Here is a 26,162-nt window from a genome sequence, read left to right on the forward strand (position 1 = left end):
GTCCTGCGCCAGCCGCGCCTCCCTCGGGCCCTGGCGTCCCGCACGCGCCTCCCGGGCGCCCGGCCAGCACGCGCCCCCGGGACTCCTGGCTCGCACGCGCCGCGCCTCCTGGGGGCGGGGGCCGTGGCCCAAACTCTGCGGCCTCACCGTGTTCTTCCTGGCGACCATCTTCTCCAGCTTTCTGGCGATCCTCAGCAGCTCCTCTTCCTGGCCCATGCTGGCGCGCGACGCCCGCCGGGGCTAGGGGCGCCGGGGCTGCGGGAGGCGCAAAGGCGGAGGGCGCGCGACCGCGCGGGCCCCAAACCCACACGACGCACACGCCTGCGGGGGCGGGGCTCTCCCCCCACACCCCCTTGGCCCGCCCGCCCCGCAGCCGCAGGGGGGAGGGGTGACGTGCACTAAATATAGACTTCAAGGACTCGCCCGGGCAAAGTTTGCCAGCGCCGGCGGGTTTGGCCTCTCGAGAGGGACGAGGCCGCGCGAGAGAGGGCCCTGCGCCTCGGCCCTTCTGCCGAAGCGAGGTTTGGCAATTGCGGAGGCCGTGGTCCCCGGACGCAAGGGGCTGTCTCGGCAAGCAGGGCGCCTGAGGGTGCCCCAGCGCTCTGGGAGGAGTCCTGGCTCCAGCGACTCTGCACGGTCGCAGCTCCGAGCGGGCGGACCTAGCTCCGTGCCTGCGCCCAAGTGCAGGCAGCTTGCAGCGCTCGGCTCATATTTCGTGCGCGGCGGTCAAATCCAACTCTGCTCTACCGGGGCCCGCTCATTCGTGCACACAGCCTGTGTACACGGGTGCACCCAGGCCCTCTGGTTCCATCGATTTTGTTGGCTGCAGTGAGATGTTGCGTTTCTTAGAAGCTCCCCCGAGTGCAGCAGGCAGGGCTATGCAGAGGACTGCTCTCTGTGTAGTGACGACTTGGGAGATTCTTAGGTGCGCCAAAGTTTGAGAAATACTGATCCGGGTGGATGGGTGCCCCTAATTTATTCAGGGTCAGGCCACCTGCCTCCCCAGTGGGATCGGGTCGGGGGGGGGGGATCTTGGATGAAAGGAGTAAAGAGAACTGTGCCCTCACAACTGCGCACCCATCTGTGTTCCCATGGAAGGACCTTCTTTCCAAGTGTCTCCAGCACACTCAGGAAGAGTCCTAAACTGGTGAGCATAATTAACACAACATTATCTTTTTGCTGGAAGAGGTGCTTAGGGACCTGGAGGGGAAGCATGAAAAGTGGTCAGTGCATATGCAGAGGGGGGGACACAGTGGCTTGGGGTGTTCAGTGTTAGAGAACTCCATCCCAGCCTTGGTGACGGCTCATCTGGCTTCTAACTGCTGCTGAGTGAGTGACCTGGGAGTATGGTAAGAAGGAGTGAGTTTATCTTCATTCAACAAATGCATTTTGAGTGTCCAGGACTAGTCCCAGCAAACTTGAGGTACAGTCTATAGGCAGGAGAAAACCTAAGGGAATTTGGATGCAATCAAATATATTATCACAAGTGGGGTGAGGGTCAGGAAGAAGTAAGGATGCTTTAAGGACACCTTTGAGAGGACCTGCACCAGTGGAGGTTTCATCTACCCTGAAGAAAGGATGTTTAATCTTTGGAGCAGAAGTGCGGGGTGGGGGTTGGGCGTGGGAAGGGACTATTCACATAAGGGAGGAAGAAACATTCATTCATTCATTCAACATGTATTGAACACCTACTATGTGCCAGACAGTTCTAGCCCTGGGCATCCAGAGAGGAACAAAACAGTCTTCCTGGAGCTCTGAACGTGCAAAGCTTTGGGGTGGGAGTGGGCTTAATGTGTCAGGGTTGGAAGAACTAAATATTGGCGGGGCTACAGCGTAGAGGTTGGTTTTGGGGGAAGACAGGGCAGAAAGCCAGAGGTGAGTGTGGTCTGACCACACCAGCATTATGGGCCACTTTTAGGAGGTTAGACTTTGTTTGGGATGTGCGGAGGTCTCTTGGTCAACTCCCAAGCAACCTCTGGGTTGAAGGGACAGCTGTCTGTAGTTACTTAGGGTTGCCTTTTTTTTTTTTTTAAGATTTTATTTTCAAGTAAACTCCACACCCAATGTGGGGCTCAAACTTATAACCCTGAGATCAAGAGTCACATACTCCACTGACAGCCAGCCAGACGCCCCAGGATTGCCTTGAAAAAAGAAAAAAAGCAGAGCTGATCCTCCTCAAAGTTCCACAGAGTTCCCACGGTGAGTTGTATGACAAGACACCTACATCACTGGGGCTCAAAGGACCCTAAGAAAACATCAAGTCCAACCTCTTCATTGTACAGACGGGAAGGCTGAGGCTTAGAGCAGCCCAGGGTTGCACTGCTCAACCGTATCCGACACTGTTGGTACCCGCCGTGTTCCCTCTACCTGCCCTCACATGGAGGTCACAGCAGGCTGTTCCTGGACGCACCTCCAACACCTACCCACATCTCGGGATGAGGGCTTCAGAGCAGACTGAGGTGCTTAGAAACAGACACTCCCAGGCAGGACCCCTCAGCCAACGAAACACAACAAAAGACGTGGTGGCAAACACACCAATTTTTTCACTTTCAGTGGGACAACTCAGAGATTTGTTCTTTTTTATTCTTTTTTAAACCAATTTCTATGCCCAACATGGGGCTCAAACTCATGACCCCGAGATCAAGAGTCACATGCTCTACCAACTGAGCCAGCCAGGTGCCCCGAAGACATGTTCTAATCAATAGTCTCTGGAAGGTCCTGAAGATAAGCCCTAGTTTGCAGGAGCCCCTCATTAACACACCCCCTATTGCTTTTTGACCCAGTATTCCACTCCCTACTTCCTCTTTATATTTCCTGGGATCACCTTGCAAACTATAAACCCCTTGCTTCCAGAACTTTGTCTCAGGAGACCGCAAACTGAGACAAGGGCTGTGGTCAACCTAAACTGCTGGCCTTCTGGCTCCCTGGCCAGCATGGGGGTTTTTAACCCACGTACTGTTAACATTCTAGTTAGGATGATCCATTGTTTTGAGGGCAGAGCTGTGAACTGGAGGGTGGTCACCAGGGTCTCTGACCTTTAGCCACTAGATGCTAGTAGTACCTTCCAGTTGGCAACCATCAAAAAAGGTCTCTATGTTGCCAAACCTCCCCCTGGGGGCAAAACCACCCCTGGGTGCAAACCCCTGTTCATGCCGCGGTCTTCCTTAGTAGGTCCAGAGAAAGCATTCCAGGCCCTAGGATTCCCACCCCTTCCCTACTGTTCTTCAGATCCCACAAATGAAGCCACTGAATTTAATGCAAAAAAAAAAATCTTTTATTAGAGATGAGTGAGATAACAAGTCTGAGATGAACAAAACCAGATGCTGGAGGCCCAGAAGACTACCCCATTGGGATCCGTGGGATCCCAGACCAGGCCGGTCTCCAGCATACACAGCCCCGCCTCCCAGGCCAGATTGCTTCATTGGCCATTGGCACTCTCTGGCCTCTCCTGTTTGGCCTGACCCATCCCTGCCAGGGCTCAGCGCCGGGTGCCCATGAAGCCGCCTTAGAGACTGATGATGGCTTAGCTGTACCTGTTTTCTAATATGGGGCTGAAAGTCATGGTGACACTTCTGGGACTGGGAAACAGAATCTGAGCCCTTCCTTCCCATTCCTATTATTCTCCTTCCTCCTTTCTTAGCTCTTTCCTCCCCCAAGACTGGAAGGCTTCTGAGTTGACCAAAGGAAAAGGAGAGCAGGGAAGATCAATCATCCCAGACCATTCCTTTCCCTCCTGTTACATCAAGGACAGTAGGCAAATGGGGGGCTACGCTGAGCCTGCTTCCTGGCTGAGGAATAGAGCAGAGGTCCCCAGGAGGGCTATGCGGTTCCTCAAAAGGAGTGCTAGTGCTTATTTACTTAACAGCCGGTACAGCACGAGCAGTGGCCAACCAGGATGGATGCGAGCCGCAGACAATGCAGCGTCCCATCGGTATCAGGCAGCTGATTGCCTGTCTGCCCCTGGGCCCGGGACCATCCCCTGGAATCTAGCCCTGCTGATTGCCAAACCCAGCCTTTGGGACCAGTGACCCAGCAAGGGGCCACATCTGCAAGACCCTTGTCTTACTTGTGTGGCATCTGGACGTAGAGGAAAACCTCAGTAAAGTACTAGACTAACAAACGTCCAAAAAGACGGCCCCTTGGCTGGCAGAATCCCTGGTCTAGATGATGAAGGTGGGCTGGCCCTACTCTTATGGAGCCCCCAGACTGATGGAAGAAAGATATTCTGGTCTGATGAGAGACTGAGGGTTCTGCAGCTAACGATAGCTCATGAATACTCAGACCCAGCTAATGAGCTCCCTGGGGTGGGGACAGGATAGAGGGGAAGGAACTGCCATCAGCCCGAATATGGAAGGGCCCCGTATCCTTGGAGGGGGCACGGGCCCACGGCAGGGAGGAAGGCCAGCCACAGAGGCACAAGGTACAAACAGACCAAGACCTAAGGTAATGGAGAACTCAGTTCCCCGGTCTTGTGGGCTCAAGTCCTAGCACTGAACATTGGGGTCCCACGTGGGCGCTAGTTCTGGCATGCAAAGACGAGCAAGGAGCTAGTCTTGCAAAAGCTGTGCAGAGTTTCCAGGAGAAGCCCTCTCCTGGAGTCCTCTCCTTCAGTGAAGCCAACCTGGGGAGAGAAGAATGAAACCTGACATGTTCCGAGTACCTATATTACATAGCACCTCAGTTCCACCACCGTCCTATCATGGATAGATGAAATTATCCCCATTTCACAGACAACGAAACTGAGGCTTGAAGGAGCAAAGCCACTTTTCCAAGTCCTCCATGTCCTACAGTCCAAGCTCTTCTTATCACACATGTGCCACCAACATGCATCTGCTAAATGCTGGGGGCTGATACCTGGTTGTGGACACAGATTGGGGTCTGGCACCTGACTTTGATGGACTGAGGATGACGATTCCTCAGAGAGGCCCAGCTCCTGCCCCTGCTGTCTCTGACTCCCAGCACAGCAACCACCGCCACCCCTGAGGGATCCCCAGGGGAACCGTGGCTTCGTGCTCAGCCCAGCTGGCTCTGTCCTGTGCCCACTCCCAGGATCCCCAACTAACTATGGGTGACTGTGAAAGATGTCACGATTCAGCAGGGAGAGGGCGGATTCAGGGTGACAGCTCTTGCCTTGTCCCTGTCACACGCCTCTCTGCCTGGGAGTGGCCTGTCTGGGAGGATTCAGGAGACTCTCCTATACAAGGGGACAGCTGGCAAGCCAAGGGCTGCTCTCCAGCCACCCTAATCCTGCCTCATCTGTAGGGAAGTGAGCCCCCAGTCTGGCTGACACAGGTCTGCTCATCTTCCCCTGGAGAGAAGCCCCAGCTCGGGCCCCCTCACCTCTGCCGTCCCTCAAGACCTGGGCTCTCCCCAGCTTCATGAGTCCCGGGCTGGAGGGGGAAGGGGGCACACCAGCGCAAGGGACTGGCCGAACTGTGGCCACCCAGCCTCCTATAGACTCTGGCCATGGGCAGAGGTCCCCATGACCCCACCCCACCCATCGACTGTTGACCAACTCTGCCTCCCACATGTCCTGCCACCACCCCTCGAACCACAGTCCCAGAGCTCATACCAGCATGTTCCTTGTGGGCAGAGGCTGCCTGGCTGAGGGACAGTCTTCCAGGCTCCAGCCCACCCCGCCGATACGAGCGAGTGCTCTCGGAGCTGGAAGGCAGGGAAAGGCCAAGATGACCTCATGCCGAGAGCCTCTTAGAGCGGGGACAAAGAGCTCAGGTATCGGCTGGGGACTGAGACAAGCGGGGACAGTGTCCTCCAGGGTCCTGGCTGGGCCCATCACAGGCTACAGAGGCCTGGAACTGGAGCTTTCCTGTGTCTGCTCTCCAGACTCAAGACCAAAGGCGTTGAGTACAGGGAAGGGAGGACTGGATTGTGGGTTGGCAATGGGACATGGCAAAGATCCCACCGAGAACCTCTAGAAGAAGCCACACAGGCGGGACTCAGCCTTTTCTACCCCATCTGCAGCAGTGTGAGTTCTAGGCTCCTTCCCAGCCCTTCAGGCTGGACTCAGGGCAGGTGTATGAAGGGCGAAGGGTCCCCTCACCCCCCAGTCGAAGGCCAGCGTGTTATGTTAGTTGTGGGCCTCGGAGCTGGGAGGTGTCCCAGTCTTTAGGCAGCCACCATTTACAGGTGGGGAGCTAGACGATGTACATAGGGGTCAGGAAAAACTTGCTCAGCGGCAAAGCTGGGCTCTTACCTGAACCTGACTGGGGGATACATCTCTGCAGGGGTGCCTCCAGATGTCAGGCTGGGTCGGGAGGGGCCCTCCTCAGAGCTGGGTGGGGTCTGGCTGGGCCCTGCAGCATCCACGGGGTTTGTGAGGGTGGAAGAGGTGGAGGCTGGACGGCCCAGGCTCTCAGGGGCCCCGGAGGGTTCACAGCTCAGGCTGGGGACTTCAGAACGATCTGGAATCAGAAGTGATAAAACCTGGGGCGCCTGAGTAGCTCAGGGGGTTGGGCCACTGCCTTGCTCAGGTCATGATCTCAGGGTCCTGGGGTTGAGCCCCACATCAGGCTTTCTGCTCAGCAGGGAGCCTGTTTCCTCCTGCCACTCTGCCTACTTGTGATCTCTCTCTCTCTGTCAAATAAATAAATAAAATCTAGAAAAAAAAAAGATTTATAAAAAAAAGAAGTGATAAAACCTGTCTTTATGTCTTACTCTGTTCTCAATGTCGAAGCAGTCCTTGGCCGCTAGGGCCTATCACAGCTGCCCCCACTGCCACGCCCCCCCATCTGGCGTTCCCCTCCAGCTTCTCCCCACTCTGCTTGGGTCTCATGGGCTAGTGACGCACTGTTTTTGCTTCTGCTACCCTGGGTCCTCACTCTGGACTCCTCTGCTCACCTGTCAGGCTCAGCTCAGGTGCCGACAGGACAGGACGCCCTCCTCAGCCACCCCTCGGTCCCAACAGGACATGCTCCCTCCTTCCCCTGAGCTCCCAGAACAAGCTTCTTCATTCAGTCAACAAACAGTTCTTGAGGCCAGCCAGGTGCCGAAATACTAGTCCCAGAACACTCCAATCCCTGTGCTTTTGCAATTTACATCCTTCGTGGGGTGGGGTTGGGGATTTACATTCTGTACCGTAGTGTCTGATATTGTAATGAATCACATTCTGGCTGTTATCTCCCCCACTAGACTGCGTCTCAGGCACCCAGTGGATGGTCAGTACGTGCTTCTCTGCCTTTTTACTTAAGCGTAGCATTGAGGAATCTGGAATAAGACAGACCTGGGTTGGGATCCCACATCGGGGACTTAGCTGTGGGCTCTTGGACACGTGACTTAACATCTCTGTTCCTTTACCTGCAATCACCTCTACCTGACAGGTGATTGCAAGGGCGGGAGGGGGGCGTGGACTACCGCACACAGCCTTAGCTCAGTGTGCCAGCACACGGCAGACCGTCCATGAACAGTATGGGGAGCACTTTTCCGGGTGGCTGGCCATACCTCCGCTGGCATGTCCTGCACGCCCTTGGACCATGGTCCGAGAAGGGTTTTTGACTGGCAAGGGTGGGGGGCAGGCCTCACTCTGGCTCTGAGGGGCAGCTGATCCCAGGTTGGCGATGGTCTCATAGGTTTTATTGCTGAGGTCGACCCTCCCGCTGGCCCAGCGGGCCTGGGCTGGGGGCTTCAGAGGAGAGCGCTGCAGGGGCAAAAGAATGGGAGAAAGGATGGTCTGGTTCCTCCAGTTCAGCCCTGGCCCTCCCCCTGCCAGGCCCAATCGGGCTCCTTCCATGGACTAACAAAGGCCCGAGAGACGGGGCCGGGACTCACCTTCTCTTCCTCGTCCTCCTCACTGTCAGAGCCAGGCTCAGGGGAGATTCCCCAGTTGTAGTCCACGTGCAGAGGGAAGGTGAGGGTCCCAGCCTGGGCCTGCTCCAGCTGCCAATAACAAGGTCCTGGCAGTTTAGAGGGTCAGGGGCTCGGCAGAGAGACAGACAGGGTAAGGGGCTTCCCCTCCTTTCCTAGACCTCACCAGCTCCTCACATTCCTTGTGCTGCTTCTTCCTGGCTATGTCCAGAGCTGTCTCTCCTGCCTCGTTCACTGTGAGGGGTAAAGCCAAGGGTCACGGTCAAGGTCAAATGCATTCTAGCTTAAAGGTTACGATGGGCCTCTGAAATCAGACTGTGTTTGAATCTTGGCTCTGCTACTTCCTGGCTGTGTGATCTTGGGCAAGTTACCTAGCGTCTCTGGGCTTTGATTTTCTTATCTATAAAATAAGTGTAATACTTGTAACCTCCTGACGAGCTGTCGTGAGTACTAAAGGAGTTACTATGCCGGTAAATAGTGGCTATTATAATCATTATTATTTGCGTTCGGCTAGTATTTACTTGGTTAGCTACTTTCAGAAACATCATTTTATGTTCTTTGCAGGTCTGCCAGGTCAGTGGTATTATACCCACTTTACACACGAGGAAGCTGAGGTTCAAGAGATGAATGGACAAATTCCAAGGTCACAGAGGTGGTCAGAGGCATGCCGGGATTAGAACCCCAGTCTGTCTGCAAAGTCTGTGCTTGTTACCCACTCCCTTGGTCAGGGAAGAGGGCAGGAAGTTCCACACCAGGGGGAGGAAAGAATGGAAGTCTGCTGGGGGACGTGCTGGGAGCCCTACCTGTGCCGAGCGAAGCTCTCCCTTTCAGCAGCAGCTTGAGGCAGTCAGGTTGGTTGTAGAGAGCAGCCCAGTGCAGAGCGCTGTTCCCGTCAGCAGCCTTGGCATCCGGGTGACCTCTGTCGGGGGAAGACAGGGAGGCAGGAAGGGGAACAGACAGGGGAGGAGGGTCAAAGTCAGGGAGAAAAAGAGGGAAGGGGAAGGGTTGTGGAGAAGAGAAAGGAACAGGACGGGGGGAGAGGAGGATGAGGAGGTGGGCAGATGGGCAGGGGCGCTCTCACCCATTCTGGATGATGAAGTCCACCAGGGGCAAGGAGGCAGGGCTGGCGACTCTGATGGCCAAGTGCAGGGCAAGCTCTCCAGGTGCCTGGGTACATGTCCACACCTCTGAGATTCCCCCAGTTCACCTGCCCCCAACCCAGTATCACCCTTTTGAACTCTTGCTGCCCCCCGACATCTCCAGATATAAACCTGCCTGAACCCTGATAGAGGAGACTGCAGAGAGGGAGACTCGTGTTTGCGAGGAGAGACCCTTCCTCCATGCTTCCTTCTGTGGCTCTGCCTCCTCTTGCTCCCAGTTACACGTGCTTCCCAAATTCGGTTCTTAGCCCCGGCCTTGCTCTCTCTGCTCCTCTCTCTCGCTGGTCCCCCGGGAGCTCAGCTAACCTCAGGCTGTCAGCTCTCACTCATGTGAAGGCTGTTCCAAATTCTTACCTCATCTAAGTGCTGCACCCTCACTGCCCACTGGACAGTCCCACTAAGATATCAGACAGTTCAAAGACGACATCCATTGTTCATCTACAGTCAGCAACTCCTGCCAATTTAACCTTGCAGATGTCTCTGACACCCTTCCCCTCCCAACTCCCTGGCTCATGGGGTATTTGCTACCAGAATCACCAAGGCAACAGGCTTCCCTGACCTAATCTGACCCACCTTTACCCATGTCCAAGGTTAGTCAAGGAAAAAGAAAGATACTAACATTTCTTGCACACTTATTATGCGCTTGGCCCTTTACACTACATGCTTCATTCTCACTTCAACCCTGGGGTGCTATCATCCACTCATTTCACAGATGAGAAACGGAGGCTCAGAGAAGTGAAGTCACCTGTTCTAGATCACACAGCTAGGAAAACACAGAGCCAGGACTCTGGCCCAGGTCTGCCCCATGGAAGTGCTCTATCCCATTTACCCCTCCAACAGGTGGGGTTTGAACAGATGTGGGGGGGGGGGCAGAGGAGAGTGACAGCTGGTCCTGGAGAAGGACTGGGGAGTATGAGAGGGGGTGGGATATAGGTGGCCCTTGGACGGGGTCCTCACCTGTCCCTCAGGCCCAGGCAGCAGCTGTCCAAAGTCCTGCCCATTAGCAAAGGCCTCCAGTACTGACAGGAGGTCCCGGTTGCAAATGGCCGTTCGGAGTCTCTGAGGCTCGGGTGTGGACCGGCGGGCAAATCTGTGTTCCACATACTTGGCCACGATGTAGTCCCTGCGCGTGCTCCTGCCGAAGGCAACCTTAGTCTCAGAGCATGGGCCGTTTCCACTCAGCTGACCCCTGAACCATCCCAGAGGAGCTACGGATCTACCCCCGGCCCCATGTCCTGTACTCGTCCAGATCTGCGGCTCCCTTCTCCCTAGACTTCTGGCCCAAGATCCTCCTGAGACTACAGGAGCTGGAGAAGCAGAATCCCCAGCCAGGACGAACGGCCCGACCCCCATCTGAGAATCCCCTTACATGTCACTCTCAGCTGAGGGTTTAGGGCCGCCTTGTGCGGGCAGCTGGGCCTCCATCACCTCATTGAAGCGCGTGTTTCCGATGTTCAAGGCCAGCTGGAGTCGCAAGAAAGCGGTGGGGTAAGACCGGTGCTTTAGGACAGCGCCCCTGGAGGACCGAGCCAGCAGAGGCCGGACCCGACCCTCCCCTTTCCGGATCTTAAGGATCCTGCCCCACCTCGCCCCGCCTAGCGCAAAACCCTAGGGCAGAGCCAGTCGGCCCAAGCCCCGCCCCGACTAAGCCCCGCCCCAACACCCCTCTGGCCCCGCCCCGCCCTCACCAGCAGCTCGGAGGGGCCCAGAAGGTCCAAGGTGAGGGACTGCATGCGCGAGAAGCGCACGCCCAGCTCGCGGTGGACGCCCGAGCACTGGATGCAGGTGAGCACGCCCAGGTTGGTGCTGAGCCACGTGGGGTCTGCAAGAGAGAGCGGCTCGTGCCTGGAGGCGCCGGCCCTTCCCCTCCGCCGCCAGCTCCCTCCTCTCTCCCCACCCCTCGCTGGCCCACCTGCAGCCCCGCAGTCGCAGCACTGGCCATTCCCGGGCCTGCTCTTCACCTCGGCGATGAGCAGCTTCGTGAGGTCCTGGGGCTCCCCGTCCAGCCCGGCGCCCCCCCAGGGTCCCGGGCCACCGCCGCTGGGCTCCGCGAGGAAGGCACTGCTCAAGGCCTCATCCTTGCTGTTCTGTAACACTGACACCCACCTACGGAAAGGGTGCGAGGGGGCATGGGAGTGATACCCGCATGGGTGGGGACACCTGGCTGGGAGGTAGATGAGGCTCCCCTGCCCCCACCCCCAGGTTGTCTCCAGCTGGGAGGGGAGTGGGGAGAGATGCGGGGGGGGGGGGGGGGGGGGGGGGGGCTTAGAAAGGGGGGAGGGTGGTGTCACTCACGCCTCACACTCATGTTCATCTTCTGCCTGGAAGTGGTATGTCCTGTTGTCTGTGGGGAGAGGGGGTATGTTTGGCCCAGAGAAATGCAAGGAGCCCTCACCCAGCTGGTGGGGTCGAGGTGGAACTTTGTCCCCAGTGTCAGAGACATTGACTCAAGGCTCACACCTAATTCCCCTGTATCAGAAAACAGAGTCCTGGACCAGGTCCCTGGCCCCACCCGTCTGACCTCCAGCCACACCTCTTCATCCTCTGACTCCTACACCCCTCACTTTCTGGGGCTCCCTTTCAGACTCTGCCTAGCTGGGAGCTGGGGGGCAGGCAGATAACCATGGGCAAGGATAGTGGCTGGCAGCATGGGCTGTTTCTCAGAAGTCACCTCCAAAGGAGGATCCTACCAAGGCCCTCCTCTTCCAGGACCATCCCCCCAACCCCAGCTCAGAGACAGGGTATACTCCAAACCTACTGCCACCACCCCACATGGGCCCTCAGCCTCCTGTCTGGTCTCCCTGCTCCCCAGCTCCCCCTTCCCCAACCTGTACCATCCGCCAGACTGTTGTGCCCAAGGTTCTGATCTCATCAGGCCACCCCCTCTTCAGGACCCTCTGTGGCTCCCTATTGCCAGAAAATAAGGTCTGAAACTTTAAGAGGCATTCCCAGGCTTTATCTCACACCACTCTCCTCTGCGAACTCTGCACTCTGGTCAGCCTGGTCAGACCTACTCTCCTACTCCCGTGCCTTTCATCATGCCAGTCCTGTCTCCTGAAACGTCCTCCCCCAAACTCAGCGATCTCTGTCCTTCAAGGCTACACTCAAAGGCTCTCTCCTCCAAGTAGCCTTTCCTGATTGCCACAGCAGGGCAGGCCTTCCCCTCCTTTATCTTTGACAGTGCTATATCTGTACCTCTCTTCTGAATACTCCCCATCATCTTACTGGATCCCCACATCACATCCTTGCCAGAGAGAGCTGCCCTAGAATGAGATCTAGGTCTTTCTTAGCCTGCACTGACCCCCACGTAAAACCTGGCACCAAAGCCTCCAAAGGATGAAGAGTGAAAATGTTAAATAATAACTTCCAAAGCTGAATTACCCAAATCCATTTAAATATACTTTACAGAAATAATCATACTTAATGTGGGATGAAGGTACATTTTAATATTTAATAGTCTGTGGAGTAAAGCCTCTAAAAACAGCGTCCAGGGCCTCAGGTGTCTGATGCCTGCAGGGCCAGCCGTCTGATAAACACACTGGGGACTGGACACGGGGCCCTAACTGAAGCCTCCAGGGAGCCGGCAGGTCTCTTAGAGATGTGCTGGGCAGTTGTAGGGAGGAGACGGGGAGTACTCACGGGTCACCAGGTCAAAGCACTTTTTCTCCTCAGGGTTTGGCCTCACTTGGCACGTCAGCAGGGTCAGCTTCACTGGGGGCCGGTTTATCTGTGGGAATTTGGGGAGAGAGGACACATGTGCCCCTCTGGGTCTCCCAAACTCGCAGGCCTCCATTTTCCCAGTCTGTTAAATGGGCATAATTGTCCTGTTCCGGTTCATGTCTTCCCTCTTCCAGCGCCTCAGGGATGTGGAGTGTGGGCCAAGATTAGGTTGAGAGCTTTGAGTCCCAGCCTTCCTCCCACAGGGGGTCTCCAGGGATCTGGATCCAGGTTTGGGGGCCAGGGCTGGAGGGAGGGTTTGACACTTGTTTGTTCAGAAGTGAAGAGAGGACCTATCGATCGTGCCCCCTCCAGGCCTCACCGTGCTGTGGGAGATGGTCAGGCAGCCATACTTGACTCCACACTTCCTTTTCTGCCAGACTCTTCGAATTCTAGAGCCCAGAGGGATAGAGAGACACTGACCCAAGGCTCACACCTAATTCCCCCATATCAGAAAACAGAGTTCTGACCAGGTCCCTGGCCCCACCTGTCTGACCTCCAGCACACCTCTTCATTCCCTGACCCCTACACCCCTCACTTTCTGGGGCTCCCTTCTGATGGTGGAGACGTAGTCTTGCCCTGAGGTACCTCCCAGTCTGATGAGGAAACAGAGCCCCCACTCTCTGGGAATCCTGACTCTGAAGGGAATCGTGACCCTGGCCTTCTGAGAGCCACTAGTCTGATAAAGGAGACACAGCCCCGGACTTTAGGGAACTCCCAGACTGAGAGGAGGATCAGGCTCTCGACCACAACAGCTGCATTATGATTAAGGATAAAGCAAGATAAATATTGAGACCCCCCCCAAATAAATTTGGCAAACCCACGATCCAAAGCTACTTAACACTTCTTCAAGAAGTAAATATTAATTAGTATACCAAAGTTATTATTCTCTGATAAAAACTGATTAGTCAGGAGAAATGGGAACATCCCATGGAGGCTTTGCATTTTACACACTGATTTTTTTTTACACCAGGGAGCAAGGCACAGTCAACACTTTCATTTCCAGGCATACTCAGTATATTACAGAGGTTCAACGGAAGGGCACGGGGATGGTCTAGGGCATAATAAGTGCTCAGTAACTGCTAGCAGCTGCTTTTATTCTTTTTCAAGTCAGGAACAACCAGTGACTTCTAGGAGAAGTTCACGTGCTTAGGATTTGGAGGATTTTGCATTGCTAGAGTGGAGGGTCCTGGAACCCGCAGAGTCTACGTAAATGATGAGATCGGCTCCCCCGGGCAGGTCCCCCTACGGTCATTTACTGGCCATGTGGCTTTGGGCAAGTTAGTCAAGCTCTCGGGGTCACTTACCCGTCACTCTTCTTGTAGAGAAAGCCCACCTTCTCTGTCCCAAACTGCTTATTGCCTTGGTGCTGATGGATGCTGTAGCCGCCGCCACCGCCTCCCGAGTTCTTCCGGCTCAGAGTCTCCTGTTCCTCCGACATGCAAAGGAGACCTTAGGGCGTCTGGGTGGGCAGAGCCTCATTCTGCAGGGGTCCCTCTCTCCCTCCCTCCACAGCGGGCCTTGGGAGAAGGCGTACACTTGGGGATGATTCACAGGGGCTGACCTCTCTGCTGTCAAGCTGCAGTGTCCCACGGAGGGAGTCCCGAAGCCGGATCAGCTTCTGGAGCTCCTCCTCTTGGGCTTGACGCAGCTGTGGAACAGAGGACCCCTCCGTCAGCCAGCAGACGGGTCAGGCGCACGGCCCAGACCAAGACGAGCAGGGGCCAGCTCTCCCCACCCTCAGGCTCCCCCCGGAAAGACAGGGGCTTGACCAGGTCCCCAAGGCCAAGGCCCAACTTACCGCATGTACAGAGGCTGCCAGCTTCTCGATGAAGGGGGACAGGCTCTGAGCAGCCTTCCAGCCATCTTGGAAAAAGCTAAGAGGTGTGAGGCCCAGCAAGGGATGAGAACGATGAGAAAGAGAGAAGCAGGACGTTTGGGAGAAGGTGCTCCAAGGATCGCGGGGCACCTGGGGCAGTGCTCTCTGTCTGGCGGGAGCCTGCTCTCTGGAGCCCAAGTTGTCTGGGTCTAGATCCCACTTACTAGCTGGGGGATGTTAGTAAACCTCAGGCTTAGTTTCTGAGGAGAAAATGGGTTGCTGGGGATTGAGAGGGAGCCAATGTGTAAGAGAAAGTACTTAGCGCCTGATAGACGGTTTACACCCCCTTAAGGGAAGCTGTACAAAGCATCACCAAGGCACAGAGTTCTCCAGGGCCTGCCAGACCCTGAGGAGGGGCCTTGTTTTGTGTTGCCTGAAGGGTTAAGGGGCAAGGACCATGGTGTGGGGGCTGGGGACAGGGCAAAGACCTACTTGTGCTGGGCGTGGAAGAACTTGATGAGGCTCTGCAGGAAATCGGGCCCCTGCTTCAGCTGGCTCTCCCCGGCTCTCAGCAGATACTGGGGAAAGAGCAGGGCCAAGCACGCAGTTGTGAGCTGAAGCGGAATCTTGGGGGCCAGGGGGCTGCCGTCCCCATCCCGGGCCATCACTGAACCTTGGTGCCATCCCTCTGGGCCAGAACCTGTGACTTGGCCCCCCTGGGGGTTCAGGAGACGAAGGCAGGAAGACGTACCCACCCCGCCCTCACCCCTGCAGCATCCTTACCTCACACATGTGCAGCTGGAAGACGCGCCGCTCTCTCTGAGTGTCCTGGGCCACCTCCCCAGGCGTCCCTCCTGTCACCCGGGCCCGGTCCCTCTCCTTCTCCAGCCTGGCCCTAGGCCCCAAGGAAAGAGAAACCTGAACAACTCTCACTGGGGCCCCTTTCATGTCCCACCACCTCCCCATGCTCCTCTCTGCCACGAGCACACGAGAGCGAGGGGGCTTCCCGTGCGCCAGCCGTGTGGCAGGGTGGGTACAGCGGTGAACGAGGCAGATTTGGGAACCCACGGGCTGGTGGGGGAGAATGACGTGGATCCGATCCCAGGCATCAAGAGCGTCATGAAAAGCTAAAATGGGGATCTGACCACGGGCCGCTCAGGAAGCGCTGCTCGAGGTGAGAACTGAGGTCTGTGGAGTTGCCAGGAGGAAGCTAGGAACATCAGACCCTGTGATGGCTGGAGGCAGGAGGCCTCAGGGCTCAGGAGTAGAGGCAGAGAGGAGGTGGTTCCCAGTAAGGGACAGAGGGGCCAGGTCACACAGGGCCTGGTTCAGATCATGTCAGGGTTCCCAAGAGCAGTGGGAAGGAATGGAAGGTTTTTATGCAGGAAGTGATGGGCTTAGATGAGGGCCAGGTGAGGTCTGGGGTGACCAGTGTGATTTTGCTGGGAGGGGTTTAGGACCACATGGCTTAAGGGATCACCAAGCGCCTTCATGCTCTGAGCCACGGAACCTCCCAGGTAAAGCTTAGCAAACCCTTCTTTTCTTTGTGAGTGAAGACGGGGCCTCTTGGGCTTGCAGCTGAGAGCAACCTGGGCCTTGCCCCCACAGATGTCCAGGGTTGGCTGTTTTCCCTCTTCAGGGATGGGTGTATCTGTTTAAATGATTTCCTGGAAATCCCACACCCAGCAGCCCACCCACTCTCAGCCCGGGGGTGTTTCCACATCTGGGGCTGGGCACCTGTCACCACAATTCCTCTGTCAACGATACCTCTTGCTTATCAGTGGTGATTTCAAGTAGGTGCCAGCCCCAAGCAAAGATGGTTGTGGGATACATGACAAATGTCACTCCCCTCCCCCCTTTGGTCTCCCCATCTGCAAAATGGGGATCCTTCTCTGTACCCAGATGAGAGAGAGGACACAGCAGACTCAGCACACAAAAGACCCTACAGCTATTATTATCACAGGTCCCTGTAGGCCTTAGTTTTCCCATCTGTAAACTGGGGAAGCAATGGCCTAGGCGCCGAGTTCATTCTGGCTTTAAAGTTCCAGGCCCCACTGAGGTCAGGCCTCTGAGGTAGTGTTTATACTTAGAATCTGTCCCTGGAGACCCAGAGAGCAGCTTCTCAACCCTGGAACTACAGATACTTTGATCAGATGATTCTGATGTGGGGGGCTGTTCCGTGGATGTAGGATGCTTGGAACCTCTACCCACAAGGTTCCTGTAGCCTCTCCCAGTTTTGACAACCAGAGATATCTCCTGGGGGTGATGTGGGGGTGCAGAATCACCCCTGACTGAGAAACTACTGCTCTAGGGTACAGTTCTATAGGTTTTCTAGAAAACATTTCTTAGGAGTGACTCTTTTACATTTCCCTAAGACACGATGATATCCCGAGAGGGAGTCTATGACAGGGTAGTGGAGTTAGGGTGGGGATGGACCCTATGACCCGGGCCTGCTAAGGGATCATGACAGATGCTTTTTGGGGGATCTGAATGAGCAGCAGAGAGAGGCGCTGGCTAGGACAGCAGGGTGTCAGCAGTGAGCCTGGCAGCTTGCTAAGAAGGGTAGGAGACAGAGAAGGCAGAGCTGCTGGCAGGGGCAGGGGAATCTCCCACAGACATTGCTACCACATCTTTCAATAGTAAAAAATGAAAAACAAGCTAAATGTCTATCAGGAGGAAGTAGTTAAATTACGCTATGGCCAGTTACAGGAATACTATGCAACTGTTAAAAAGGATGAGGAAGCTCTGTATGTACTAACACTGAGAGACATCTGCTCCAGAGTAAATGGACAAAAAGGAAGCACCATAGCACAGTGGCTAGAAATGCACAGTCTGGGTTTGAATGGCAGCTTTCTCACCTAATTTTTAAAAAACTTTCTAAGCTTTATTTCAAAAACGAGACAAATACTGTTTTGTTCTCAGATGGTATAATGCATGGTACCGTCCCTGGCCTATGGTAAGTCCTCAATAAGTAGCAGGATTATGACGATGCTAGTGATATTGACGGTTATGGTAATAACCACTGGTGATTCCTTTATTTTTTTTAATTTTATTTATTCATTTGAGAGAGAGAGCAAGCAAGCACAAGCAGGGGGAGCAGCAGGGGGAGAGGGAGAAGCAGGCTCCCCACTGGGCAGGGAGCCCAACTTGGGGCTCGATCCCAGGACCCTGGGATCACGACCCAAACTGAAGGCAGACGCTCAACCAACTGAGCCGTCTGGTGATTCCTTTAGATAATGTGTGTGTGTGTGTGTGTTAGCACAGGGTGCTTCCTTATTTATTTATTTAATTCAGGGTGGGGGCTACTGGCTCTAGCGGAGATTAAAGGACAGAAGCTAGGCAGCTCAGGATGAAAACAAGCTGTTAAGTACGCTGCACGGTTTTCTGAATTACCATAGCTCTGTTCCTCCGTCTCCGCTAAGGTAACCTAAGAAATTTACCCTGCCAAAGCTGACCTGGTCACCTGAGATGACCTGCCAACCTCAAACTGCCAGCTGCGGAGTGCTTTTTATTCTCTCACGCCCTGGCCAGAAGAGAATACAACTCCGATTCCCTCAATGTCCTCAACGGTTCACCAGTGGTTTCTAAACATTTCAACCGTTGGAAAACTTTTATTTCCTTCGAATGAAGTTGCTGCAAGAGAAGTAAAATGAGTAGGGAGTGAGAAGCAGGGAAATGCTAGTTCCTGAGGACACTGAGAGAAATGGAAGGGGGACTTGGGGGACAGTCTCGTATTCAGACGGGGAGGGGGGGGCAGCGAGGAGGATGGCGGGAGAGGAAAGGAATCAAAACGAATCCGTATCGGGCGCCTGGGTGGCTCAGTGGGTTAAGCCGCTGCCTTCGGCTCAGGTCATGATCTCAGGGTCCTGGGATCGAGTCCCGCATCGGGCTCTCTGCTCAGCAGGGAGCCTGCTTCCTCCTCTCTCTCTGCCTGCCTCTCTGCCTACTTGTGATCTCTCTCTGTCAAATAAATAAATCTTAAAACAAACAAACAAACAAAACGAATCAGTATCTGCCAGCCTGACCCCTTGAACAGCCTCTCCTGGGATGCCTCCTCCCCTCCACCCCCACCCAAACCAAACCACCTGTCTTTTCTGCCACTGCAGCGCTGACACCATCCCCACGGCACCATCGCTTTGTATTTCCGTCACTTATCAACCCACCTCTCTTCTCACTTACAAACCAGTGGGATCCACAAAGCAGGGACTGTGGTGGTGTTTTTTCCCTTACTTCTTACCTAGAAGTTGGGGGCAGTAACAGCCCCTTTCCCTGCCAAGGGGAGTCAGTCTGATGATCTAAAGAGCTTATCACAATTCCTTGGACAGAGGGAGCTCTTAACTGAGTACAGGTATCAGCTGCTATTATTATTAATTATTATTTTTAAGCACTACTACTATGCCGGGTGCTCTGCCAGACCCTTCACGTACTAACGCGAGAACCCTGTCGGGCAGGATTCATGACCCCCTTTTACAGTTGAGGAGCCTGAGGCTGAGACGGGTCACAGATTGCTCGGCTGTTGAGTGCTAGAGCTAGGATTTGGATCCAGGTCTGACGACAGATCCTTGGGGACGACATTGGTAACCAACACGGTGCCTCAGATTAGCTCCATCCCTCCTGTCCTGCCTGGTCTCCCGCCCCCTACCTCCCACCCCAGCTGGTGACAGGCACAGTATCTTTTTTTTCCCCAAATGTATTTATTTATTTATTTAATTTTTAAATGTTAATTCCAGCATAGTTAACATAGGTGTTATATTAGTTTCAGGTGTAGAATATAGTGATTCGACAATTCTATACATTGCTCAGTGCTTGTCACGGTATGTGATTGATTGATTTATTTGAGAGAGAGCATGCGGGGGAGGAGGCAGAGGGAGAGGGACAGAGGACCTCAAGCCAACTCCTGGCTGAGCACGGAGGCCCATGTGGGGTTCAGTCCCATGACCCTGAGATCATGACCAAGCCGAAACCAAGAGTCTGCCGCTTAACTGACTATACCCCCCCCCAGGCACCCTGTAAGTGTACTTAATCCCCAGCACCTATTTCACTGCCCGTGCCCCTCCCCCCCCACCATGGTGTCTTTTCTGACAGGTCACAGTGAAGGATTGTTTTACACAAGATGAAGCCGAGCCCTGGAGAAGGGACGTGATTGTCCCAGATCCCAGTCTGGTCGGGGGGGAATGCTAGGAGCCGAGGGTTTGGCTCCTGCCTCTTGGCCCCTTGCTGTGCTATTCTGGTCACGGTTCTGGGCTCGGAAAGATGACCACTGAGTACTTGCTGATGTGCTTCACAGCCATGTAAAGAACATTACATGTAAGTAGAACATTAGATGTTCTACTGCATCTCCACGCCAACCCTGCCAGGTACCACCGGCCCTGTGTTTCAGATGAGGAAACGGACCTGCACGTGAAACAACGGAGAAAAACTTGGCCCCTGCTCAGGGCCTGGGATGCCTTTCTTTGCAGCTCCAGGCAGAACGGAGAACCCACCCTCCTCTGTGACCAACCAGGAAGCGACTCCTGGTGGTATCCGACAGATGCTGTTCGTGGCCTTTCCAGCTGCTGCCCAGACCAGTGTGGGAGGAAGGAGGTGGAAATGCACAGAAACGCAGGGCTCACCAATATCTAGCCATACCTGAAGCCCTCACAGAAAGGAGTGTACATGGACACCTGTGCCTGGATGTGGAGCTCAGCCTGTGTAGCGCCCATGGCAGAGGCCGGGGGGCCACAGAGCATAAGGACTCAGAGAGACCACCAGACGCAGAAGCCCTGGGGTCCAGTCTGGGCCCCGGTGATACCTCACTGGAGAATCTTCACAGAGCCCCTCTCCCCACCAACTGCAGCATCTTTTCTCGAAACAACACCTTACAGGCAAGAGCAAGATGGAAACTCTGATAAAAGCAGAACTGCCTGGAGGAGGCTGGAAGGTGGGGGTTATTCTTTCATTTGGTACATGGTGTCCTGCGAGGCTGTGGGCTTGGTTAAGGAGACTCAGTAAGATGCAGGCCATGTGACGACCCCACATCCAAGCCCAAAGACAAGACTGCCTGCGTGTGCGTGCCCATCCCTGGGCCTCTTGTGAGAGCAAATGGCCATGCCCATCACAGCTCCCGTGACCTTCGTCCTGGGGTCTACATGCACAGCTGCAGTGTAGATGGGGATACTGCTGGCACAGGCTTGTGGGGGGGGTGTCCTGGCCTTCCTTCGACTTCAGGAGATCCCCATGGCCCTGGGGCTGGAGGAACCATAAAGCTCCAGGATCTACTTAGAATGATCCTACACAAGCAATAATTATGGGTAGGAGCCAAGATCTCATTCCAAGGATGCTTCCCCAAAGGCAGGGAAGACAAAATACATTACGAATCATGCATATGTTGGCACCCATTTAAGTGACGTCGTATAAGAATATGTAACAATGTGGAAAGATGGTCATGATGTATTTTTAAGTTAAAAAAAATGTATGACTATTATGTTCTCAGTTTTGTAAAAATATTTCTTTATGCATAGAAAAATGACCAGAGGGGCACCTGGGTGGCTCAGTGGGTTAAAGCCTCTGCCTTCAGCTCAGGTCATGATCCCAGGGTCTTGGGATTGAGCCCCACATCAGGCTCTCTGCTCTGCAGGGAGCCTGCTTCCTCCTCTCTCTCTCTCTCTGCCTGCTTCTCTGCCTACTTGTGATCTCTTTCAAATAAATAAATAAAATATTTTAATAAAATGATCAGAAGGCTGTTACTACTTGAGGCTCGGAAATTAAGAATTTTCCTCTTGGTTTTGGTAGTTTTCCCTACCCCCATGTTTGTAAGTGACAAAATGACAGGGTCCGCTCATACTATGTATGAATATACAAACAACAGAGAAGTAGTGTCAAGTCCCCACGTTGCCCTAATCCTCTCTTAAGGATAATTAAAATGTTTTCTTCTTTTGCGTCTCCTTATTTTCTAAGTTATTCTCAATGGACACATACTGCTTTCGCAAAGTGCAAGAGAAACAAAATTTTACAAACAGCCACCAAGTGCTCTGAGGTGTGGTGAGCCTGGGCGGGCCCTGGCAGAGTCCTGCAGACAGAGGAGTCTCTCTCAGGGGGAACTGGCTCCTTCTGTCCCCATGATGGCCCCGTAGCTGGTGAGAGGTCCAGTGTCTGGTGTGGTGAACCCAAGAGGCTTGGGTATGACCACAAACTCCCTTCCCTCCTCTATGTCCACCAAAATGTTTCGAGACACCACCTAGTGTTGCAGAAAAAGGATCAAGGAGCACGAATCCCAATCCTTCCTCTGCCTAGCTGTGTGGCCTTGGCCAAGTGACTTAACCCTTCTGAGCCTCCAATTCTTCCTCTGACAATCGGGACGCTAACCCCTCCTGCACAGGGCTGGGTGCTTGTGAGGATTAAGTGGCTGGTATGTCAGTGATCGCTTTTTTCCATCCCTCTGCCCACATCTGGCACCACTGAGCAGATGGGCCTCTGAGAGCAGCATCTTGAGGTCCCTTCACAATTGCCTCCCTTCGGTGGTCTCGCAGCCCAGCCCCTAGACTCCCATCAGGCCTGGGCATAAATTGCCCCCTATGAATGCCCCTAGAGAGTGAGAGGCCGTGCACTTGTGGGTGACATGTTCGGGCAGCATGGAAGTTCTCCCCAGTGTCTAGCCTCCTGCTGCAACACCGACATGATCCCCCTGGAAACCCACCCTGACTGTAGCCACTTACATTCTGGCTTCATAGTCCTTCCACGCCTTCTCCAGCTGCTTTTTGGAATCCTGTGGTTTAGAAAGAACAATGTGCCCAAAGGGACACTTGGAGTCGGGAATCCACAGCACACTTTGCTACCTTTAAGGCAACTTTGCGCTTTCATGCTCCCCTATGCTGCTCAGAGCCACAATCCAACTAACACCTACCCCGGGAGCCCTTACTGTAAACCCCGCCCCCCCACACCCAAATAGACCCAACCAGCCCCGTTCCCAGGGTTGAGCCCCTTCACCCACCCAACCTCCTCCCATAGCTGCTAAGAATCAGCTGGGTTTGGTGGGCCCTGGCCTGAAGTGTGGGAAGATTTTGGGGTCTGCCCTAAGTCCTCTCCCTCAGAAGACTGAGATCACCATGAGGATGAGGATGGCAAGACGAAGGTCAAACTCGTCCCCTAACTTTACCCCACTCCTTCCTCCTGCCTGGTACTAGATCATCCTCTCAACAGGAAGGGTACAGATAGAGGGACATAGGCACAGAGAGGCTACGAAGCCTACTGAAGGCCACACAGCAAGCCAGTAACACCTGGCCGATCCCTGGCCTAGTTTGCCTGGGACAGCTCACACCCTTCAGAATTGCCCCATTCAGCCCAGGAGGGGGTAGGCAGGAAGCTGCCTGGCTGGTTTGGGTGGTTCCCTGGTTGGTGACTGGCCTTAGGCAAGAGGGAAGCCTCTGGGGGGAGGACAGCGACTCCCCTGAGCTCTGGGACAGATTTCTCATGCAGATTATTCTGTCACTTTCTTTGAGTTCTGCTCTGCCTGGAGCGGGGAGCTGCCAGGGCAGGGACTAGCCAAGCATGAGAGTCAAGAGCCCCAGAGCCCACCCTGGCTCTTCCGCCAGCCAGCTGTATGAACTGTAAGCAGGTTACCAAACTCCCTGAGCCTCGGGTTTTCTCACCTGCAGAGCGGGGACGACAGTGCCTACAGAATCTACCTTGTGGGGCTGCTGTAAGAGTAGCCCGAGCTATCTCACATCAGGGCCCAGACACACAGTAGGTCAGCCATCCTCGGCTGACCCCAAAGCCATGTCTTCCTGTCCTTCCAAGAGTCCCTAATATGGGGTCAGCACTCCCACAGTGACAGCCTCATTTGACCTGCGGCTTCAGCCCAGCCCCTGCCTCCCCTCTGGTCTCCTGCCCACCGCTTTCTCGCTCCATCCCACCACCGTTGGGCACCCCCACTCCCCAAAAGGGAACTCACCTGTCGCCCGTCCCTCAGTTGCCCCTTCAATAGACTGTCCAGGGGGAATGAGACGATGTTGTTCAGGTTTTGAACCTAGAAAGAGCAGAGACCCCTCAGACCCCACCCTGGCTGACCATCTTTCCGGCCCCAAGAGGCTAGGGCACAGCACTGGGAGGCCAAGAGGGCACTGGGGGTAGAGGAGGTTGGGGAGAGAGAGGCGAGGGAGGAGGGGAGCGGAGTGGCAGAGGGGGTCTCCCATAAGAGCTGTTACCGCCATCCCTGACTAACCGGCCTCATCACCTCCCAGCTCTAGGAACATCCACGGTCAGTCCCATCTCCAGCCCTTTGCCTCCAGCATCCTCACCTGACCCCTCAGACCCTGACTCTGAAGTGCCCATCTGTCATTTGTATGTGGTTAGCTCCTCGTCTCCCCCATCATGTGGGGAACCCTTCCCCTGTGGTCACATGGGGTAAACACAGGAGCAGAGCTCATCAGGGTACCCCATCCCTGGGCCGTAGTGACTGTATCAGGAACATGACTCAAGCCAGCCAATCAGGGTCCTTCCTGCAACTTTCTGCCAAAGTCATGGGAGAGAGACTGTCTTTCTTCTGACAGTATTGTCAGTCTGGGTCTGCTGGGCCACCTTGCCCACTGAGCAGACACAGAAACTATCTAAGAGAAAGAGAAGAGGCCTAAAGTCAGTTGCATACCTGGATTTCCCATTACAAGGGCCAATGAACTTCCGGTTTAAAAAATCCTAGTTTGGGGGCTCCTGGGTGGCTCAGTGGGTTAAAGCCTCTGCCTTCGGCTCAGGCCATGATCCCAGGGTCCAGGGATCGAGCCTGGTATCGGGGTCTCTGCTCAGTGGGGAGTCTGCTTCCCTTCTCTCTCTGCCTGCCTCTCTGCCTACTAGTGATCTCTGTCAAATAAATAAATAAAATCTTTAAAAAAAATAAAACATTCTAATTGAAAAAAAAAAAACCAAACCTATTTTGAATAGAATCTCTATCATCTGGCAGCCCCAACTGCCTGTCTGCTATTTCAGCTTACCTTTTAAGGTACAGCTTAGGTCTCCCCTACTCCAGGAAGCCTTCCTGACTGCCCCCACTCATGGCCTATGCTGACCTTCCCTTTTCAATTCTTTTTAAAGATTTTACTTACTTTTTTAAGAGAGAGAGAGAGAGTGCACATGCACACAAGTGAGGGGAGAGGCAGAGGGAGAAGCAGACTCCCCCCTGAGCGTGAAGCCCGACTCGAAGCTCCATCCCAGGACCCTGAGATCATGACCTGAGCCGAAGTCAGATGCTCAATGGACTGAACCACCCAGGCGCCCTGTGACCTTCCTTTTTCCGAACCCTGGCAGCACCAGCCTCTGACCCAACTTGCTGGGTTCTTGAGTTTGTGCCGCACAGCTAGTCATGCTTGGTGTCGTCCCACATCTCAGTTCCTGCCTCCCCCAGTAGACTGTGGCTCTCTCAGGCACAGCCCGACTCTTTCCTGTGTCAACAGCCCCCAGTACAATGCCCAGGACAGACGGAGGAGACCCTCAGCAAACCTTAGTTTGACCAAAGCAGGGGGAGGAGAGATAAAGACAAAAGCAATCTTTAACTCGGTTGAACTCAAACACCAAAGACCTACATAGACTACAGAAGACAGTGCAAGAGGCAGTGCTACGCAAAGAGATATAATAATCACAGACGCAAGAGTAACAAACCCTTACTGAGCGCTTCCTCGGGGCTGGGCACTTAGCTAGCATGAGCCTCATCACAGCTCTGCAAGGTGGGTACACGACAGACATGGAGGGAGAGAGGGAGAGAGAACACGTGGGGGGAAAGTCAGACAAGAAGAAGAATGCAAATGGGAGGTCAGAACTGGAAAGGGAATTGGGTCATTGGTCAAGGTCAAGGGAGACTGGAGGTCCAGGGCAACCCTGGACAGAGAGGTTCATTAGCTCACTTGATTTGTCCCAAGCCTAGGCTAAGGGTGGCTGAGAAAGGAACAGGTCCTCACCAGGTTCTTGAAAAGTGCAGCCACCTCACGGGTGAAGACGGCCAAGTTCAAGAAGCCAGTGGACAGCTCGTGACTGTTTTGGGACAAGTGGCTGTTGCCTAAGGACTCTACGGCCTCTCGGTACTGCTCTTCATTCTCCACATGGCCTGTGGAGGTAGGGAAAGGCAGAGTCAGTTCCATGCTGGGGCTGGGGAAGGGGCTGCTTGGCCAGCCTGGGCATCAGGCAGGCTCACTCACCAAGGCCGGAGCTGTGGATCGCCCGCACAGCCTTCTTTATTCTCTGCAAGATGGCTTGGTCTCCTTCCAGCATCTGGAAGCAAATGCAGACAGAGTTCAGGGATGCTCAGCTGGGAGGGGTGCCTGACTCCAGGACCCCACCCTCCAAACACACATATAAAGTTTCTTCCCTCGGGCCTCCCAGCCCCCCTCCAAACAGGGACAGACCACCATCTTCCATCCAGACCACACAGGACACCAGAGATCCATCACAGCACTCCAGGAAGACCTACAGACTTTATCTCCCCAACTCCAACGCAGGCCAAGTAAATGGAGCGATTCCAAGGCACGTGGCGTAGTCGGGGGAACGCCAGTCCCGGGTTTGAATCCTGACCCTGACACTACCTAGAGTATCGATCGAGACAGAACTGCTAACTTCTCTGAGCCTTGGGGGCTTTGTCTGCAAAAGGAGACGATACTACAGGCTCCCGGAGGTGCTGATAGAAT

General features: G+C 54.6%; 2 protein-coding genes across 3 annotated transcripts in view; both read right to left on the reverse strand.

The window, feature by feature from the left end:
* The window catches only part of TCEA3 (transcription elongation factor A3), a 37,164-nt gene extending 36,784 nt beyond the window's left edge, over positions 1-380 (reverse strand). The window contains exon 1 of one of the 2 annotated variants that reach the window (XM_013047827.2): positions 148-380. In XM_013047827.2, the coding sequence (XP_012903281.1) occupies positions 148-216 (69 nt within the window). In that variant the 5' untranslated portion in view covers positions 217-380. The remainder of the gene's footprint in view (positions 1-147) is intronic. The other variant, XM_004741207.3, reaches the window with a different exon arrangement.
* A 2,871-nt stretch (positions 381-3,251) lies between these two features.
* The window catches only part of ASAP3 (ArfGAP with SH3 domain, ankyrin repeat and PH domain 3), a 48,277-nt gene continuing 25,366 nt past the window's right edge, over positions 3,252-26,162 (reverse strand). Inside the window, 26 exon segments of the mRNA XM_045063945.1 lie at positions 3,252-4,585; positions 4,588-4,621; positions 5,573-5,620; positions 5,622-5,664; positions 6,215-6,422; positions 7,459-7,654; positions 7,786-7,893; positions 7,988-8,055; positions 8,625-8,740; positions 8,903-8,988; positions 9,939-10,116; positions 10,351-10,445; positions 10,670-10,803; positions 10,894-11,087; positions 11,277-11,325; positions 12,621-12,708; positions 13,021-13,090; positions 14,006-14,124; positions 14,263-14,349; positions 14,500-14,575; positions 15,010-15,095; positions 15,301-15,412; positions 22,212-22,261; positions 23,447-23,521; positions 25,440-25,585; positions 25,677-25,749. Coding sequence (XP_044919880.1) covers positions 4,548-4,585; positions 4,588-4,621; positions 5,573-5,620; positions 5,622-5,664; positions 6,215-6,422; positions 7,459-7,654; positions 7,786-7,893; positions 7,988-8,055; positions 8,625-8,740; positions 8,903-8,988; positions 9,939-10,116; positions 10,351-10,445; positions 10,670-10,803; positions 10,894-11,087; positions 11,277-11,325; positions 12,621-12,708; positions 13,021-13,090; positions 14,006-14,124; positions 14,263-14,349; positions 14,500-14,575; positions 15,010-15,095; positions 15,301-15,412; positions 22,212-22,261; positions 23,447-23,521; positions 25,440-25,585; positions 25,677-25,749 — 2,577 coding nt within the window. The 3' untranslated portion in view covers positions 3,252-4,547.

The sequence above is a fragment of the Mustela putorius genome, unplaced genomic scaffold, assembly GCF_011764305.1.
Source record: "Mustela putorius furo isolate JIRA1106 unplaced genomic scaffold, ASM1176430v1.1 tig00003853_pilon_pilon_pilon, whole genome shotgun sequence".
Taxonomy (NCBI): Eukaryota; Metazoa; Chordata; class Mammalia; order Carnivora; family Mustelidae; genus Mustela; species Mustela putorius.